The following is a 16,199-nucleotide window of genomic DNA, read 5'->3' as shown; positions in this document are numbered from 1 at the left end:
CACAGGCTCAGCTCTTTCACACACAGCAAAGTTCACAGCACTGAACAAAACTTCTACACTCACACATCCCTTTAGAAAATGAGAATTAGCTTCTAAATCTTTAAAGCACTTAAAATAAAACCCCATAAAAAGTGACCTTTAAGTGCTTCCTAGTTCAGTCTCCACTTCTTTAACATGTCTGCAGCATCATCTATTTCCAAGGGGCTCAGCGGGGCATGGCAAATAGCACTGCAACCATTAGACATGCCACATACTATCCATACTAACTAGCCATCTTAATGCCTAGACCCAGAAAAAATTCAAAGATTAAAGCGAAAAGCCTAATTCTCTGTACTCTAAAAGACAAACCTGTGGTATCTATCAGATCACAAACTGCTGAATGAAATTCCATTTGGTTCAAAATCTGCTGAGTTCCAGATGTACCTAAAAACAGGCATTTGGGCTTTTTCTGAATAACTATTTTGGCAAATTAGTTTTGGCAATGTGACCGTCTATGAGTAAATCCTCATTTCAGGAACCGTTATTTTATGATTCACATTTAAGCAATGCGGTAGCAACTATAAAACTTTAATCTTCATTTCTGATGGGTCAGACTGGGGTTCGGAATGCCCTCTAGGTGTAACCTGAGGGGCTGCATTGTTGTCCACCTACTCACAAGTGGACATAAGGGGACAAAATGCCAAGCTTTTGTCAGAGGTTATTTTCAGCTCCATGATAGCAATGGCATTGCTCAGATCCCTGAAGCCTCTCTCATTCCCCTCCCCTCCCAGCTTTTATAGGGCTGAAAGCGGTGGCCACTGCATTTAAAGAGTGCAGGAATCCCTTGCCTTCAAACCCTTCGAGGGCCAAGAAAACAGGGAGAAACATCAAGTGACTCCGGTAAGTCGAGTATATCGGGTTCTGCCATGATTGTCTGATATAAGGGTTTAGGTAATATTTTTTTTTTCCCCCTCTAACAGGTAGTAGAAACAGCTTATGGCTTGACAAAGAAAAAGGTGTAGGTACAGCGCAAAAATGCGAGTCCTACAGAGCTGACAGTGGTATTTTAGGTTTGGCGTAGCCAAACGATAAGAGAGATTCTTCTGGGCTTTTCAGCTTGTGTAGTAGCTACTGGTGTTACAGGAATGGGGCTGTGAAGATCCTTGTTAATGAGATATGCGTTTGGAGTACAGGCAAGACTGGACACCAGAAGTTTCAGAAGCTTTGAAAAAATTTGTTAGAATGCTATAGGATTACATTTTCCAGTTTGTCTTTGTATATCCACTTTTTAAAGCATACAAATTTATGTACTTTCATAATTCCTCAGATGAAAGTATTCTAGAACTAAAAAAAAAGAAAAACAAAACCAAAACCCACAAAATATTTAATGTCACTGGCCAATTGGTTTTATATCAAATGAGAAGAAAAAGTCTATACAGACTCAACAGAAAACGGCTAGATAAGAATGCAGGATGAAAGAATTCACACATCCATCACTCGAGCATTAAAAGTACAATTGGTCAAATCGTACAAAAAGCTCTAATAGTTTAAAAAAAATATATTTACTTTGAAAAGTTTTCTACCTAAAGGTAAAATTATTTCAAAGAATAAAGCCTCATATGTAGATAAATTAATTCTGTGTCTGATCTCAATCATCATGGCAACGTTTCACAGTCAGTTACAGTTTTGCTTGGCACTTAAAAGACTTAGTGCACAGATAAGGCTTCAGAGAAGGATCTTGTGGGAGGAAAAGTGAAAGCTGATAGCCCAGGATTAGCTCTGGAAAAAGGAACAGGTCGTTTGTACAGCAGGATGCAGTTTCCCACAGCAACGTGAATCAAACGGAACTCTGTGCGTTTATGCGCGGGGTTGTATTTTTATGTCAGAACCAAGTACCTTCTTATACTGTGAGGGTATCTTATTTTTTGGAAGTGCTATCTTAAATTTCTGCAAACGTGTGGATCAAGGAAGTTTTAGAAGAAATGCAGCATTATTGTGCTAGAAAATTATAGATAATTGTGAAGGACACAGATGAAAGCAAGGGACTCAGACACGGGACTCTGGGGTTTTCTATCAGCCCTGCACATCAGATGCTTCGTATCAAGTCACTTAAAATCTTTTGTTTCAAAAGGGTTTGTGTAACTTAGAGTGACCAGTGTCAATGAAAAATCAATATTTACTTTCCTGTGTCAGCGTGGAAATTCCCATCCCTTGATGTCTACGTGTTGGTTTACAGCAGAAATAAAGGAAAAATGCTAATCATGAGATCGTGGTGCAGGCTAAATGCACGACACTAACCAATAAACTTAAAATTTACCTCTATGGTCCATCAAATGCATCAGGATATAAGAAACGCGATTATAAGTACATATCATTCAGTTCATTAACTGAGCTCACTCTTCAAACACAAACATTCTCTCTGTTGTGCACCTATTCTGCTGAGGGATAACGCTTTCTGCAATGGATGGGATGTGGACAAAAACACCTTCAGGCTTCTTGAGACGTGGTGGCAGGAATTCTGCTTTATACTGCAGACACATAAAGATAAAACGGAATACAGTGAGTGTTAGTTGCAGCAAAAAACTATAGCAGCACTTTTTGTTGCTACTTTTATGAAGCAGCTATATATCGTTATCCCCACGGTGCTGGCGAGGCGAGTAACGCTAAGGACAGTGGAATGAGTCACTGGTGGTCACAGGACAGGTCAGCAGCGGAGCTGTGATTAGATACCGCAATGAGGTCCCGGCTGCATTGGCATTTCCCACAGGCTTCAGCTGGGAAAAGAATTCCAAATGTAGCCTTGATACCTGCATCTCAGTGTAGACAGTGATTTAATTTGAAACTGTTACCATTTATTTATTAGGTAAGGAATCTGTTGTCTTACACTTTTAACAGAATCTAGACCCAACAGCTAGCTGGGACTAAAATAAATAGGGATGCAAGGCACATGCTATCCATCGTTCCTGGTTCAGCATTTCTACCACCATTTCTGCCAGCAGTCACTAAGACTGACATTTCCCATTCTGTTTATCCCCCTCAAATCCATCCTGTAGCACACGTGGCACCCTGAGATCATCCATCCTCCCAGCCACACCATACGCGACTTCTGCAATCCTTTCAGAGATGACCTGAGCTCTAGACTATCAAACGCAGCAGCATTTAGGAGGGAAAACCTTGTGTTTAGCAAGGAAACACCAGAATTACTTTCACTATCTTTTTCATCTGCACCACCCTGTCTAGCACTAGCGCTGCCTTTTACTCCTCGGCACAACTTCATCAGGCCAGCACTGCATCCACGTCCCATTTAGATCAATGGATCTAAATATATATTTGGATTATATCCTTATCAATAGCACTCTGACTGCAGTGAGACACTCTGTGACACTTGTGTGACATCCAGATTTGCACGGTATGACTAATAGCTCAACCGAAGACGGCTCACATTTTTTTTGTGCCTGTGCAGAGCACAGAAACACTTCAAAGACTTCCTTGCTCTGGGGCGAGCCTATATAGTAGCGTCACAAGCTGGAAATAATGAGAAGCACGTATCCTTGGCTGCACATCTAATGTGCATGAATTCTACTCCATGTAGTAGCTTCATTTTGAAAAGGACGACACGAGCTGCTGAATACTATTAGAGCAAGACCAAGAACACTCCTCCAGCTTAACAGTACCATGAGTGCCTGCCAACGTGCCGCAATATTAATACTCAAAAATTTCTCTGTCACGTGTTTAGTACATTCAGAGTGGGCCCACTCTACTGCCCACGAGATCACCAAAATATAACAAGTCCCATGTGGTTAGCAGTCACAACACGTTAACCAGATTTAGACAACACAGTTCAGGGAATTTCAAAGGGATTTAGATACTGACACCCAATGAAATTACTTGAAATTAAGACTTGGGTATAACTTTTTCTACAACAAATAGGAGACCGAGTTCTATTTGCACATTGTAATGATGGAGATTTATCTAATTTAGATGAGCAGAAAACTATGAATGCCGTATACCCTGTGGAATTTACCTGCTCACAGCAATACTGCTGCCCAGGCAGCATCCGCAGGGATGGCTGCTGCGGTCCAGCGCTCAGAAATGAACGAAGCAAGGACCCGAAGAAGGGGGACTTGCCCTGGTACCTCACCCCACGGTTTGGCCAGCCAGCTCAGACATCGCAGCATACACCGCCGTTCTCACACCCGTATCCTTATGGGAATGTTTCTACTGTGACTCCTTTCTCCTACAGCTTCCCATCAGGTGATGCCAGAAAAACATGGAAAATGTGTGTGCATGCCCAGTCATGTTACTATACTTAGCATCAGGAGCAATGGTTCTTTTAAGAGCTCTAACCGCAGCTCGTAACAGCACACGGTTCACTATCACACATTATCAGACTTTTTCAGGGATTATTTTTTGCCTTTAGCTAATGATGTAATTAGAGCTGCTTTCCAACAAGTATCCCATTGCCACAGACTGAAATGCTCGTTGTGCTTTTGAGGGGAACTAAAGCAGCAGAAGCAGTTTTACAGAGAACAGAGGTACAAACCGCTCTCCTCCAGTGCTGCTCCAGCTGGGAAGAGGGATTAGACTGGAAACTTGATTTGAAAAGGAACATTATGAACACAAAAATCTCATTTCAATTTTCAAGAAAGTGTCCCAAAACTGATTTTTATCTTCCATCGCTCTTCCTTCTCTTAAGATGTTTGAAGCATTACTTGAACTATTTTCATAAGAGAAAACGTGGCACTGATACAAAAGTACTTTAAAAATAGAAGAAAATGTAGAATGATGGAATGAGACAAGAAGATTTTACCTACGTGAAAGACTTCTCTCTGTTCTTTTATCTCCCATTTAAAAGAAATGAAAAAAAATATATTTTAACAGTGCTATTCAGTAAAGTCCTCACTGAGTAAGAAGGGACCAAATTCACAGTCTGTTCCTTGTGTGCCGTTATTTTTGTTTCTTATTTCAGCTACATCAGATTTTTTGTGTCTTACTTGCTACATTACAGATAAACACAGTCGGAGGCAAGCTGAGTTCTCCTTCCCTTCTTGCATCATTACTGTTTTCCAACTGTCAGAGCAGGTCGGCTCGTGAACAGCCTCCCAAGAGAACCAATAGGGTCTGAAAGAGATTAACGATGCCATTGCTGTATGACAGCAGAGGACGAGGCTGGTTGAGCTGGGGAGGTTGTTCAGCTGAGCATAAATCAGCCTCGCAAAGAGGAGGAGAGATGGGATCTTGTATGAGGATGACAGGTACGCTGTCTACCGCAGGTAACAGTCACAACAGCGAATAAGTAATTAAACAGGGTTAAGGATACACTAATAAGCACAGTACTAAAGCAGAGATGTTTTGATATGCTGCTGTCTGCATTGTTATCAAACACCAACTGTTAAAACGTGTTTCATCTTCAGTGCTATTGCTTCAGCACGTGCACACACTCCTATGCTATACTCCTTTTGCTGAACAGACACGTACTTTATACCATTGCATGGTTTTTAGTGTTAGTAGCCAGAAAGAATTCCCTGCAGCTTCAGGTTAACCTTGCAGACCTGGCACGTAGAAATTATTTTCATTCCAAAATTCAGAAGATATAGTACAGAAGTCACTAAAATGGTGATAAACACAGGACAGTAGTATCCAGTGCAAAATGTTAGTCTAAAATGCAAGCCATTTAAAATACCACTTGACTTCAGAAGAACATTCTCAGGTAGCAGGCCTGATTCAGCCTTCAAAATCCTTTCTTAGTTATGAACATCTCATGGTGAACTTAATCAAATACAAGCAGGCTTTGAAAGAACTATAATAAGAAGGTGACTGGTTTTCCAAGAAGGAGAAGGAAGGTCTGCGCCAGGAGCTCAGAACAACCCGATAATACAATGGGCAGATGACAAGATGACGTCCCAGCCTTTCCAGAAACGATGACTCAAACAAGAAAACAGAAGGGCAAACCACAGGTTGGCGTTGTTTCAGATGGGTGACAGCACAGTCATCGGGAAGGGCACTCGCTGAGCTGGCCGTCAGGCGACCGAAGCAGTGCTCCTGGCTCTGACACTGCCCTCCTGGCATGACCTTGGGCAAGTCACTTTAACAATAACTGGAATAGTAAGAACCGGAACAGTAGGCACTACTCTCTCTCTTTTTTTTTTTTTATGCAGATGTTTAGATTTTTAAAACCATTGTCAAAGAAAAACACACCTTAAGCCCCTTAGGAACCTATCTGTTACTACTTTATAACGGCTGTGCAGCACAGTGATCTCTCAGCTGTTTTATGAGGAATGCAGAAACTGAACAAACAACTTTTTTTCTATTAAAGCATCCTCTGAAATAACATCGTACATTTGTTAAACTTCAAGGTGGAACTATCCGGGTGTGAATTGTATACAATGGTACCATATTGACACAGAAAATTGGCTTTATACTTGTTACTGAGGAAACCCACGTGGCACTGGATGACCTAGCACTTGCTTTGGAGAGAACAGTATTCTACCTAAACAGAGAGTTTAGGTATAAAGACTTCTGTAGAAAATTTAATACCAAATACTGTCCACACTTTTGCTTAAACTCCAGTAAAGCATCAAAGTGTTTGTTAGCTTCCATTAAAATTTGCCTTGCAAAACCAGATCAACACACATAAAGCAAAAACTGAGGGGAAAAGACTATGCTGGGTACAGGACAGGGCAAGATTGAAAGAAAATGACTATTTGTTGGAAAATAAATCCTAGATGCACTTCACCAGAAGAGGTTTGACTGATCCTGGCACCTTTTTACTGGAACACCTCACAATTATGTCATGTTTTTACCATCACAACATACTGAGCTAAGGATATCCTGAGTTACAGAAGAGGGTGGCAGAGGACAGAGGATTTAGGCTGCCCCTGTCCCCCAAAGCACTACGCCAGCACCTTCACCCATGGATACGACACATATGTGGTACATGCTGGCTACCAGCGTGCCTCAAAACCCGCTACACCAGCCACAGCTCCCAACAGCAAGGAAGGTCTCCCCAGCTGGGTGGACTCCAGTGACCATCTCATCTCTCCGCTACCAGATAATCTGCAAGTGCCGTGGTGTAATTCACACCTGCAGATATTGGCTCAGAGCCACCCTACAACAGCAGTTCACTGGAGAGGGGGAAAAAATAATTAAAAAAGAAAAATCAAACTGTTCTGTTAAAAATAATCCACTCTTGCTGTTGTATTTATTTATGCCATTTGATTTTCCAGGCTACCTTTGAGATATAAGGATGCCGAACTGGGGAGGTGGAGCCAAATGCGGCGCCTGCGAAAAGACGGTGTACCACGCAGAGGAAATTCAGTGCAATGGAAGGAGTTTTCACAAGACGTGCTTCCTCTGCAGTAAGCTGGGCTATACTGTTTTAACTTCCCGGTATTCCCATAGCTCTGTATAAATCTTCCATTAAAGCCAGTAAATCTACTTTTCCGTTACTTTGCATGCAATAAAGAAGCTTCATAGTTTCCCCATTTCAACGTGTTTGCTCACAGGACACTGAGAGCAGGCTTTTAGATGCCCTGGGCAACCTACAGGATGGTACAAGCAACCAGCAGCAGACTGAATTCCACACAGGGAAAGTTTTGTAAAGCTTATGCATCTTACTTCTGGGAAAGTTCAGAGCAGAGGGCAGCCACATGTTAATCACCCTGCCTCGAGTACAGCGCAGTGAGACCGGTTCTGGTCCAGCACTCTCTAGAAACCTAAAGATGAAACCCATTTGCCATCCTTTTCAGTAACTGAAGGATAGAAAATGATTGAATCTGTTTTCAGGAGCATCAAACAGTTTTCTGAAATGCCAGTTTGCCACTCCATAGCAGCTTTAAATAATCAAGCCCCGTTTTCTAGCCATTTACCCCAAGCAACTTGTCTCTCAGGCTTTTCTTTTTCCAAACAGGATGATTATTGTTAGGGATGCTAACAATAGATAGGGTGGCATCTAGTTCCATCTCCAGGAAACCTACCTTCTGTCCCACAACACAGCATATTCCAGGTTTGTTTCAAGCTAAAAAGTCTAGAAGAACTAAACAAGCAGCATTCATAAGACACAAGTATGTCTTATTAGGATATTGTAGAAGATGATTACTTTTATGGTGAATCCTAACATTAATTAATTTCAGACAGGAGAGCTGAAAGACATTACCCGGGCGTCATCAAAATCTCCCACCAACGCCTACAAGCGCCTCAGCCTCCTCCTTCCCCGTATTTCCTAGAGCCCCGTTTCACTTACTCTTCTACTCCACTTACTCTTCTATCTGTCACGTTTGGCAGATAGCTTCCAGGAATTTTGCTTTCTCTGCAGATGAGCTAGAACTTGAAAAATTAGAGAGAAGCTGTCAGTTCAGCTCTGTTTGCCCTTTGTGGAGAGAGTAAACCATTTGATAAGGACTAAAGATAGCTAAATAGTTTATTTTGCAGACAATGCCTGAAATTCAGTACCTTTGCAGTGCGAATTCCAGCATGACAGCTCAGAAGCCATTGAATCCAGTTTTTCACCCTCCTTTGCTGGATGAATAGAGAATTCTCGTTTGGAGGCATGAGACTGATATTACATGCTTAGGCGACACAGTACAGCGTTATGCAGAATCAGTCCAAAGGGCACACATGAATCGTCTTTGCCTTTCCCCGAGTGCTCTGAAAGTGATGTCTAAAAGACCAAGCCAATTCTTACAGAATGGTAAAAGTCTCAGTTTTGTGAAAACTAGAGACTTGTCATTGCTTCCATGTGCTGCCTGTAACAATTAATACAAGATACCAGAGAAACTATAGGGAGAGGGACACCAATGTGGTAATTATGAGAAAAGATTTAACTGACATTTGTGCTTTATCAAGTGCTAGAAAATGATACAGCAGAAGATGACAAATGAGTAGACTCTCCAATGTCTGATAAAAATAAACAGCTGCCCTAATAGGGCAGAGTTAATAATATTTCTTTCCCACTTAATACTGGAACAAGTTTAAGCTTCATTCCTGGTATAATTGATTATTTTTTTAGTGGTTTGTGATAACCAACACATATCCATTAGCTCTGCCAATTCTTTGTTTGGTTTGTTGTCGTTTGGTTTTGGTTGGTTGGTTGGTGTTTGTTATTTTATTTTACTTGCCCCTTGTAGTCATAAGTCTGAACTAAATTATTAATAGGTTAGATACTAAAAAAAGTATTCCCAGCAGAGGTATGTTTAAGGTCAAAAACTAAAGATGCATCTAAGCCCAGCTGGCATATGAGAGGTATGTTAATTGGCTTTACTTTTCCCCATGATTCACACACACTAATCAGCAGCTCGGGACGACTCAGTATCATGTATCATGTTCATGGGCTTTTCAATGAACCAATTATGGGATTTCATTTCTCAACAGAAGAAAAACAATCCTCCCCGACCTAATCTCAGGTACGGAAACAGTTAACCTATTTAGCTGAGATGTTATATATTGTTGTAATCAATATTTAAAATATATTCAATATTTTACAATATATTTGACCAGACACACAAAATACACCAGTAATTTTCGACGAAAATGTTCAATTTGGGCACAATTATAAGCAATTCAAACCGACCTGTTAACACAGTTAGAATCAGACAAGCTAAACTACAGATCACACTCTCTCCACTCCATAGTTTTTTCCCCTACAAACAATAGGAGAGAGAAACTTCTTTCCAACAAACCCTCTTTCCTGTGCAGATTGCCATTTACTTACCGTGTTTCCCTGTCAGCTTTCACCTAAACGGCAGCTGTGACGGACATTTGGCAGGACCTCACGCCATCAACCTGAAACTTCTCCGTGCCGGCTCATGAACAGTATCTGCGGGCAGATGACAGGTCTCACAGTTATTTCAACAGTAGCCCTTCAAGGGCTTTTGCTCCATCTGTTGTGGTGAATTGATACCCTACCCCTAAGGTGCCAGAAATAGAAACACTTTATCTGCTGCTAGAGTTTCCATCAGCCCTTAACTCCCTCCGCAAACATAATTATCAACTCAGAAGCAGAAGAGACTGTAGCACGGCCAGATCAGGTTCACGCATTTACAGAAGCCCCTCGTTTTATTTCTGTTAGCTATAAAGGGTCTTGCAAATTATCTTCCCCTCCAGGCAGTAAAGTGACAGAACTAAAGCTGCAGCGGTTCCAGTATCAGCTTAAATTCTCTGATGTGGATGGATTTTAGACTCACAGCAGGACAATTAAAATAAACATGGGGGGAAATAGGAACTGATCAAACACTCAGCTAGCTCTCCTACAGCCTGAGCTTCCAACCACTTTCAATACTTGTGTATTTCACACATTTCTGTTGCTTACATGAGCTAAGCAACTTGGTTTTCCAAGCTACCAACAGCCCCCAGATGACTGGAATGCCCTCTGTGGGGCACACGCTTGTTCAAAGGATGTTGGAGAGAATGGTTTTCTCCATTTTCTTGTTTTCCTCTCTACCAACCACTGTTGACACAGTGTACAATTTGTAAGAAGTGTTGAAACTTTAACTTCTAAGCATACTACAAACCCCTGATTTTTATTTTTTTTCTGTAGGCACTCCAAACTTCATCCTCTCTCGAGGGGTTGGGGGGCTGTCTCACAGTGAGCTCCCCAAACACTGCAGCGCACACACTCGCCAAGAAGATGAGGAGTGTAGCTACTAATTTTTTTTCCCCATTCACTATTGTCCAATTCCCATGCATAAGCAGCAAGGAGAGCAGTAACAGAATTCGGCCTCTGAACACTGACCAGGTTTCAGATGAGCAGAGAATTAGGGGGAGAGTAATCCGGCTTCTACGGCCACTCGATGAGAATAACCACGCGTCAGACCGGCCTCAGCACCACCCATTAACTCTAGGTGTGGGTTGTGTTTCCCAAAACATGGATACGTGGTTACCGAGATCCCCAAATCAGCAGCTGTGAGCACTCAGTAGCTGTTGGTCCTTCCAAGCTGAGGACAGGGTTAGCGGTGCCATAGAGGATATAACTTGCATTCCTCCTGGAATGTCAGGCATTCCTACGGCCCCTTCTGTCCTAAAGCCTCCCAGACCTTTCCTGCTGAGCGAAGCCAAGCAGGATTTCTCCATGACAAAGAGGAAAAGGCTTCTGTTTTTGGAACGGCTATAGTCCTACCCTCACCGTCCTGGAGGAAGCCTAGCAGAGCTGAGACTGAGACTGCCAGTTATTTGGGATCATTGCTTCGCCTTGCACCAAGCTCAAACAGATGTGACTAGATAAAGAAAAAAGATGTCCTGCTCGACTCCGTCTGAACAACGCATGTACATTAGATCCTGTTTTAGAAACTTGCCCCATTAAAGTAGCATGGGCTGCGGTGAGAAAGTCACCACAGACTCTGAGTGACTGTCTTGAAAGGTGCAGATGCACAATGGAATTCACACTAGTGTAACCTTTTTTTTTTTTTTTCTTCTTTTCTTTTTTTAAGGTTTGGGAGTTTAGGATGATGACCTAAAACCCATCTTAAGTTTCACAGATCTAGACAAACTGTCTCGACAAGCCCATGATTTTCCTAGGGTTAGAGTGAAACTTCAGTGGCAACAGAAGAGCACGTTGCATGGACACACAACTACTTTAGCAACAACCCAGTGAAGTTTTATACTGATACAGGCTAACACCCTCCTCTTCATACATTTTTAAAGATAAACAAAAATAAACGCTAATTGCAATTATGCCGAAGCACATCCATTCAAACTTGAAGAGACCAATGTTTATACACACCTCTCTCTCCCCGTTTTCAGTGGCTTGCAGAAAAGCTCTGGACAGTACCACAGTGGCAGCTCACGAATCAGAAATCTACTGCAAAACTTGCTACGGGAGAAAATATGGTCCCAAAGGTATTGGCTTCGGACAAGGGGCAGGATGTCTCAGCACTGACACCGGTGACCATCTGGGCTTGAACCTGCAACAGTGAGTTAAATCCCACCGACAGCACCTTTTTCTGGTACTACTTGTCACTTAGCGGTGTATTCTAGATATTTTATTCTGTTTCCATAACAACATCTCGCATAAGTAGCACAGCAGACTTTCCTACAACCTTTCCTTCAGTGGACACAGTAATTTACCATTTTTTAATGTCATTTGGTCTCTTTAAGCCTTCTTTATAAATTATCTCCCCCTTCAGTGGGCAATTATTCTGCAGAAGCAGCCTTTATATGCCACCACAGACATAAATATTCACCGCAGTTGTAATTTGCCATTAGTTGCACAGTGGTAAAGTCACATTCACCACAGAATATGAGAATATATTTTTCTTCTCCTGTCATAGGCTAAAATACAGTTAGGTTTTACTGCTAAGAGAAATAATCACACTACCACATACTGTTAATTCCTCTCAATGGGGGAAATAACATTTCTAAACCCTCCCTGTGGCTCGAATAACACTTACAAACACACCAAGAATGTCTGAACAAAGGAATTCTAAAGGGATACCATCTTCCAAAAGCCTCAGCTGCACATAATTATCTCTGACAGCACATTTTTGTAGTATTTTTCTATGATTCTCAAAGCTACACATTTCCAAATCAATGATGCCTTCTTCTGGTATTACTATAAGGAAACCAATTAACCAATATGCTGTGCAGGAAATAAAAGCTTAAATAATGCATTTAACTGTAGCTCCTTGTAAGATATGAATCCATTACAGGCAGAGTTCTGTACCAGAAACCATCACGTCCTGTAGATTTAATGACCTGTTGCAGCCCAACGATCCGATAATTCAAAAGTCATTCTACGAAAGGCTTTAAGCTTGCACAAAGACATAAAACACAAAGTCCAGAAATACAAAGCAAAGCTCCTTTTCTGATGTGCTTTTGACCCTAGGCCAGCTAAGAACCCCAGTTCCCTGTCCAAACGCTACAGTGACTAATGAAACAACAGCATGCAAAATCTCATTTTTATTTTCCCCTCGCTGAATACCAGCAGATAGCCAGTTACCGAGAACAGAGAGGTCTTTCGCTTATATTTTCCCTCTTGCTTCTCAATGAAACAAAATTCTTTTTTGACTTTCACTTCTCATTAAACGTAATCTTTTTGGCACGTGGCTGTTGTTAGCTCCATGTCCTCAGCCCCAAACAGGTAACATCAGTCCTTACTGTATCAGCTTTTCAATCAGACAGCACCGAATTCAAAAGAATACTTTCATTTTCTCCCCCCCCCCCCCCCCCTTGCATGTCTAAGACCAGTAATTTAGTCTTTTTTAACTCTTACCAAAATATCATGAAACCATAATTCTAGGACAAACACATTTTAAGCAGTATCTTATAACACTGAAAACTTCTGTTTTAGGGGGTCACCGAAGTCTGCTCGCCCTTCTACACCAACTAATCCTTCAAAGTTTGCCAAAAAGATGGTAGATGTGGATAAATGTCCCCGTTGTGGCAAATCAGTCTATGCTGCAGAGAAGATCATGGGAGGAGGAAAAGTAAGTAGTTACGACAGTACTAGAAACCAAACACACTCTTATAATGGCGATAAACTACAGCAAATAGCTCCTTGATCTTTTAAATTTTTACTCAGTCTTGATGAAGAAAACATGGGGACGAACTGGCAAATTGCTAGAGAGGCCGACGTACTTTCAGGTTTAAAACCATGCGCTTTTTGTAAGTCACCTTCAACTTTCTGCATCTTGCTGATGTCTGAAGAACAACTGGCTACTGCACAGGCTGGCTCTTCTACTGCTGTCATTCTATGACCATCTCTGGGGATATTTATAATTTAAGTATTTATTTGTAGTGGCAATTGCAGATATATTAAAGAGATCCCGTGAAAAGAAAAACAAAAGCTCATCACACACGACATGCTAGCTCTCTGCTCTAGGAATCCTCACTCGAATATTATTTCTGCACATCAAAGAAGTGGCCGAAACAAGAGTAATATCTGTAGCTCCCTGTTTTTTACTAGACCTCCGTTAATAACAAAGTCACTAGGTAAGATATTGACACGGGATAACAAAGTAATTGAAAAAAAGACTAACCTAGAATGACTAAAATTAGAAGCCGTAAGACCAACAAAACAATTTTAACCTTTTCACACCATAAGAAGCAATAGTTCTTTAATCCTCGTATCTGCTAGCTGTGCACTTTCTGTAACATACGATGAATTATCTTAATTTCCTCAGCCTTGGCATAAGACGTGCTTCCGCTGTGCTATTTGTGGAAAGAGTTTAGAATCTACAAACGTTACAGACAAAGATGGAGAGCTCTACTGTAAAGGTAAGAATTGTAATGAGCTGAACTGGGTTACTGAGTCAATCTCGTTACTCTATTTAGACCTAGTATTGCCATCATGATTTAGCTTGTTGCATGCTTAGCAACTCCATAAAATTTCACTTCATCTTTTTTAACAACTTTCTGAAAGCAAAGGAAAGATCTATGGTAACGTTGCAGTTGCATCTTCTACTATTAATATTCAAATTTTAAGTTGTAATTTTTCTACAAATATGACGACTTCTCAGATCCGTCCTCAGACTTTCTAACAGACACACTGCCCACATCTGCTGGGCAGACTCTTGTACCTGCATAATCTCTCTCACAAAAAAAAAAAACCCAAAACAAACAAAAAAAACACCCCAAACCACAAAGATACAGATCTTCAATGGTCATCTGATTAATGTCACAGTCCTAATTAGACATCTTCTCAGTAAGAGTTAAGAGATACTTCCACTATATTGGTAGTACAGAAGACAACACATTCATACTAAATTATATATCCAGATGTTCTCAGATCAAGAAAATTCAGAGACTTCACTTGACTCTTAGAAATAGCTTAAATGGGAAAATCTGCAGAGTTTTTATATCCTAGGTTAAACTTTAGAGAGAATCCGAAAGAATACTACTTAAGTTCTGTGACCTTGGATGCAGTCTGACAACTGCAAGTGATCAAATTAACACATTTGGAGAAATATGCTGACCATTACTACTTCCTTAGCAGAGTTGCGATAAATAACTATGCACACACTGAGCAATATGGAGTTAGAAAGGAATGGTTTAAACTACTGTCAATAGATTCTGGACTACACTCTAGGTCTTTTTAACTCCTTTGAAAATCTCTGACTTAATTAGTCTGTATTACTCACACAGACCAAGTTTTACTGAGTATTTTCAGACAGGAAAGTAGCTTTAATGACATTGTTACTTAAATCTTAAATACATACAATTTCTTAATTTTTTTTGGAGAAGATGAGATGCAACTTGTTTAATTCAAATACTTGATTCCAGTTTCACTATTAAACCTGTAGACATTTCTGGGAAAGACACTATTTCAGATTTCCTTTGTTTTATTAACTTAAATTCAGTAGTAGTGTTAAAACCCAAAGTCATTTACCTGTATACGAAAACATTCAGAGTACCATTTACCTCCTTCCTTCTTTTGCAGTTTGCTATGCAAAAAATTTCGGTCCCAAAGGAATCGGGTTTGGGGGCTTCACTCAAGTGGAAAAGAAAGAGTGCGAATAAGAAGAAATGGATGCAATAGACTCAAGCCGCTGTTGATGCCACCAAGTGATAGTTGCCAAGTAAAACACTAAACGTCACATATTGCTAAGAACCTAGGGCATTTGTTTAATATTCTCCATTTGCAGGAAAAGCTTGAGAGCTTCTATCTTGAGAAATTCTTAGAAGAGCTTAAAAAGGTACAGTGATAAAATAAGATAAAATAAGATTCATGTTTGTTTTACAGTAAATAAAGGCAAAAAAACCCTCATGGAACATTAGTGATGGAACGTAATTGCTTCTTAAGCTAGTATTTATGACACTTGAGTCTGGAATTTTAAAGACTCAGCATACCGCCCCATTAAGAGTGCATGCCTAGAGACACCTTATGGAGCGCAAGCGTCAGTGTTCCAACTTAGGCCATAATTTCCTTCATTCAGAGTGTAATGCCACCTATATTTCTACCAATCTCCTAGAAGCATTTTGAATGTTTTGACCTTTTGTGTTACGGCAAAGTTAGATGTTATTCACTTTGAGACAATTAAAAAGTATTTTAAATTCTTTCTTTCAAAGGGAGATATTTCTGAAGAAAACCAACATTTTCATAGAATAGTATTGTAAGTTTTGTTATTGTATGTTTTCAAGCTACAATAAAGTACTGATATTGCTTCACATTATTTTTACTTGAATTTGCTTGTGCTTTTATGTTCTACAATGTTGCAGATAAATGCACTGAGATAAATGAAATCCCCCATTTCTTAACTACAAGAATTGCATTTCATTACACAACTTTA

The 16,199-nt window shown here is 40.5% G+C and overlaps 1 protein-coding gene across 1 annotated transcript; it reads left to right on the top strand.

Annotated features, from left to right (window-relative positions):
- Positions 1 to 815: 815 nt before the first annotated feature.
- CSRP3 (cysteine and glycine rich protein 3) lies at positions 816 to 15,537 on the top strand. The gene is made up of 6 exons (XM_082484908.1): positions 816 to 879; positions 7,206 to 7,337; positions 11,716 to 11,884; positions 13,262 to 13,397; positions 14,094 to 14,187; positions 15,350 to 15,537. The coding sequence occupies exons 2-6, from the start codon at positions 7,226 to 7,228 to the stop codon at positions 15,427 to 15,429; spliced, it is 591 nt and encodes a 196-aa protein (XP_082341034.1). The 5' UTR covers positions 816 to 879; positions 7,206 to 7,225; the 3' UTR covers positions 15,430 to 15,537.
- The last annotated feature ends 662 nt before the right edge of the window (positions 15,538 to 16,199 follow it).

Source organism: Vanellus vanellus (genome assembly GCF_965231255.1).
Source record: "Vanellus vanellus genome assembly, chromosome: 6".
Classification (NCBI taxonomy): Eukaryota; Metazoa; Chordata; class Aves; order Charadriiformes; family Charadriidae; genus Vanellus; species Vanellus vanellus.
This window is presented reverse-complemented; position numbering and strand designations above follow the sequence as displayed.

Excerpts from the sequence above, each read along its gene's own strand:
- CSRP3 (XM_082484908.1), top strand. The coding sequence starts at position 7,226 with ATGCCGAACTGGGGAGGTGGAGCCAAATGCGGCGCCTGCGAAAAGACG. Across the intron at positions 11,885-13,261 it reads CTGGGCTTGAACCTGCAACA|GGGGTCACCGAAGTCTGCTC; the intron begins GTGAGTTAAATC and ends CTTCTGTTTTAG. Across the intron at positions 13,398-14,093 it reads AGATCATGGGAGGAGGAAAA|CCTTGGCATAAGACGTGCTT; the intron begins GTAAGTAGTTAC and ends TAATTTCCTCAG.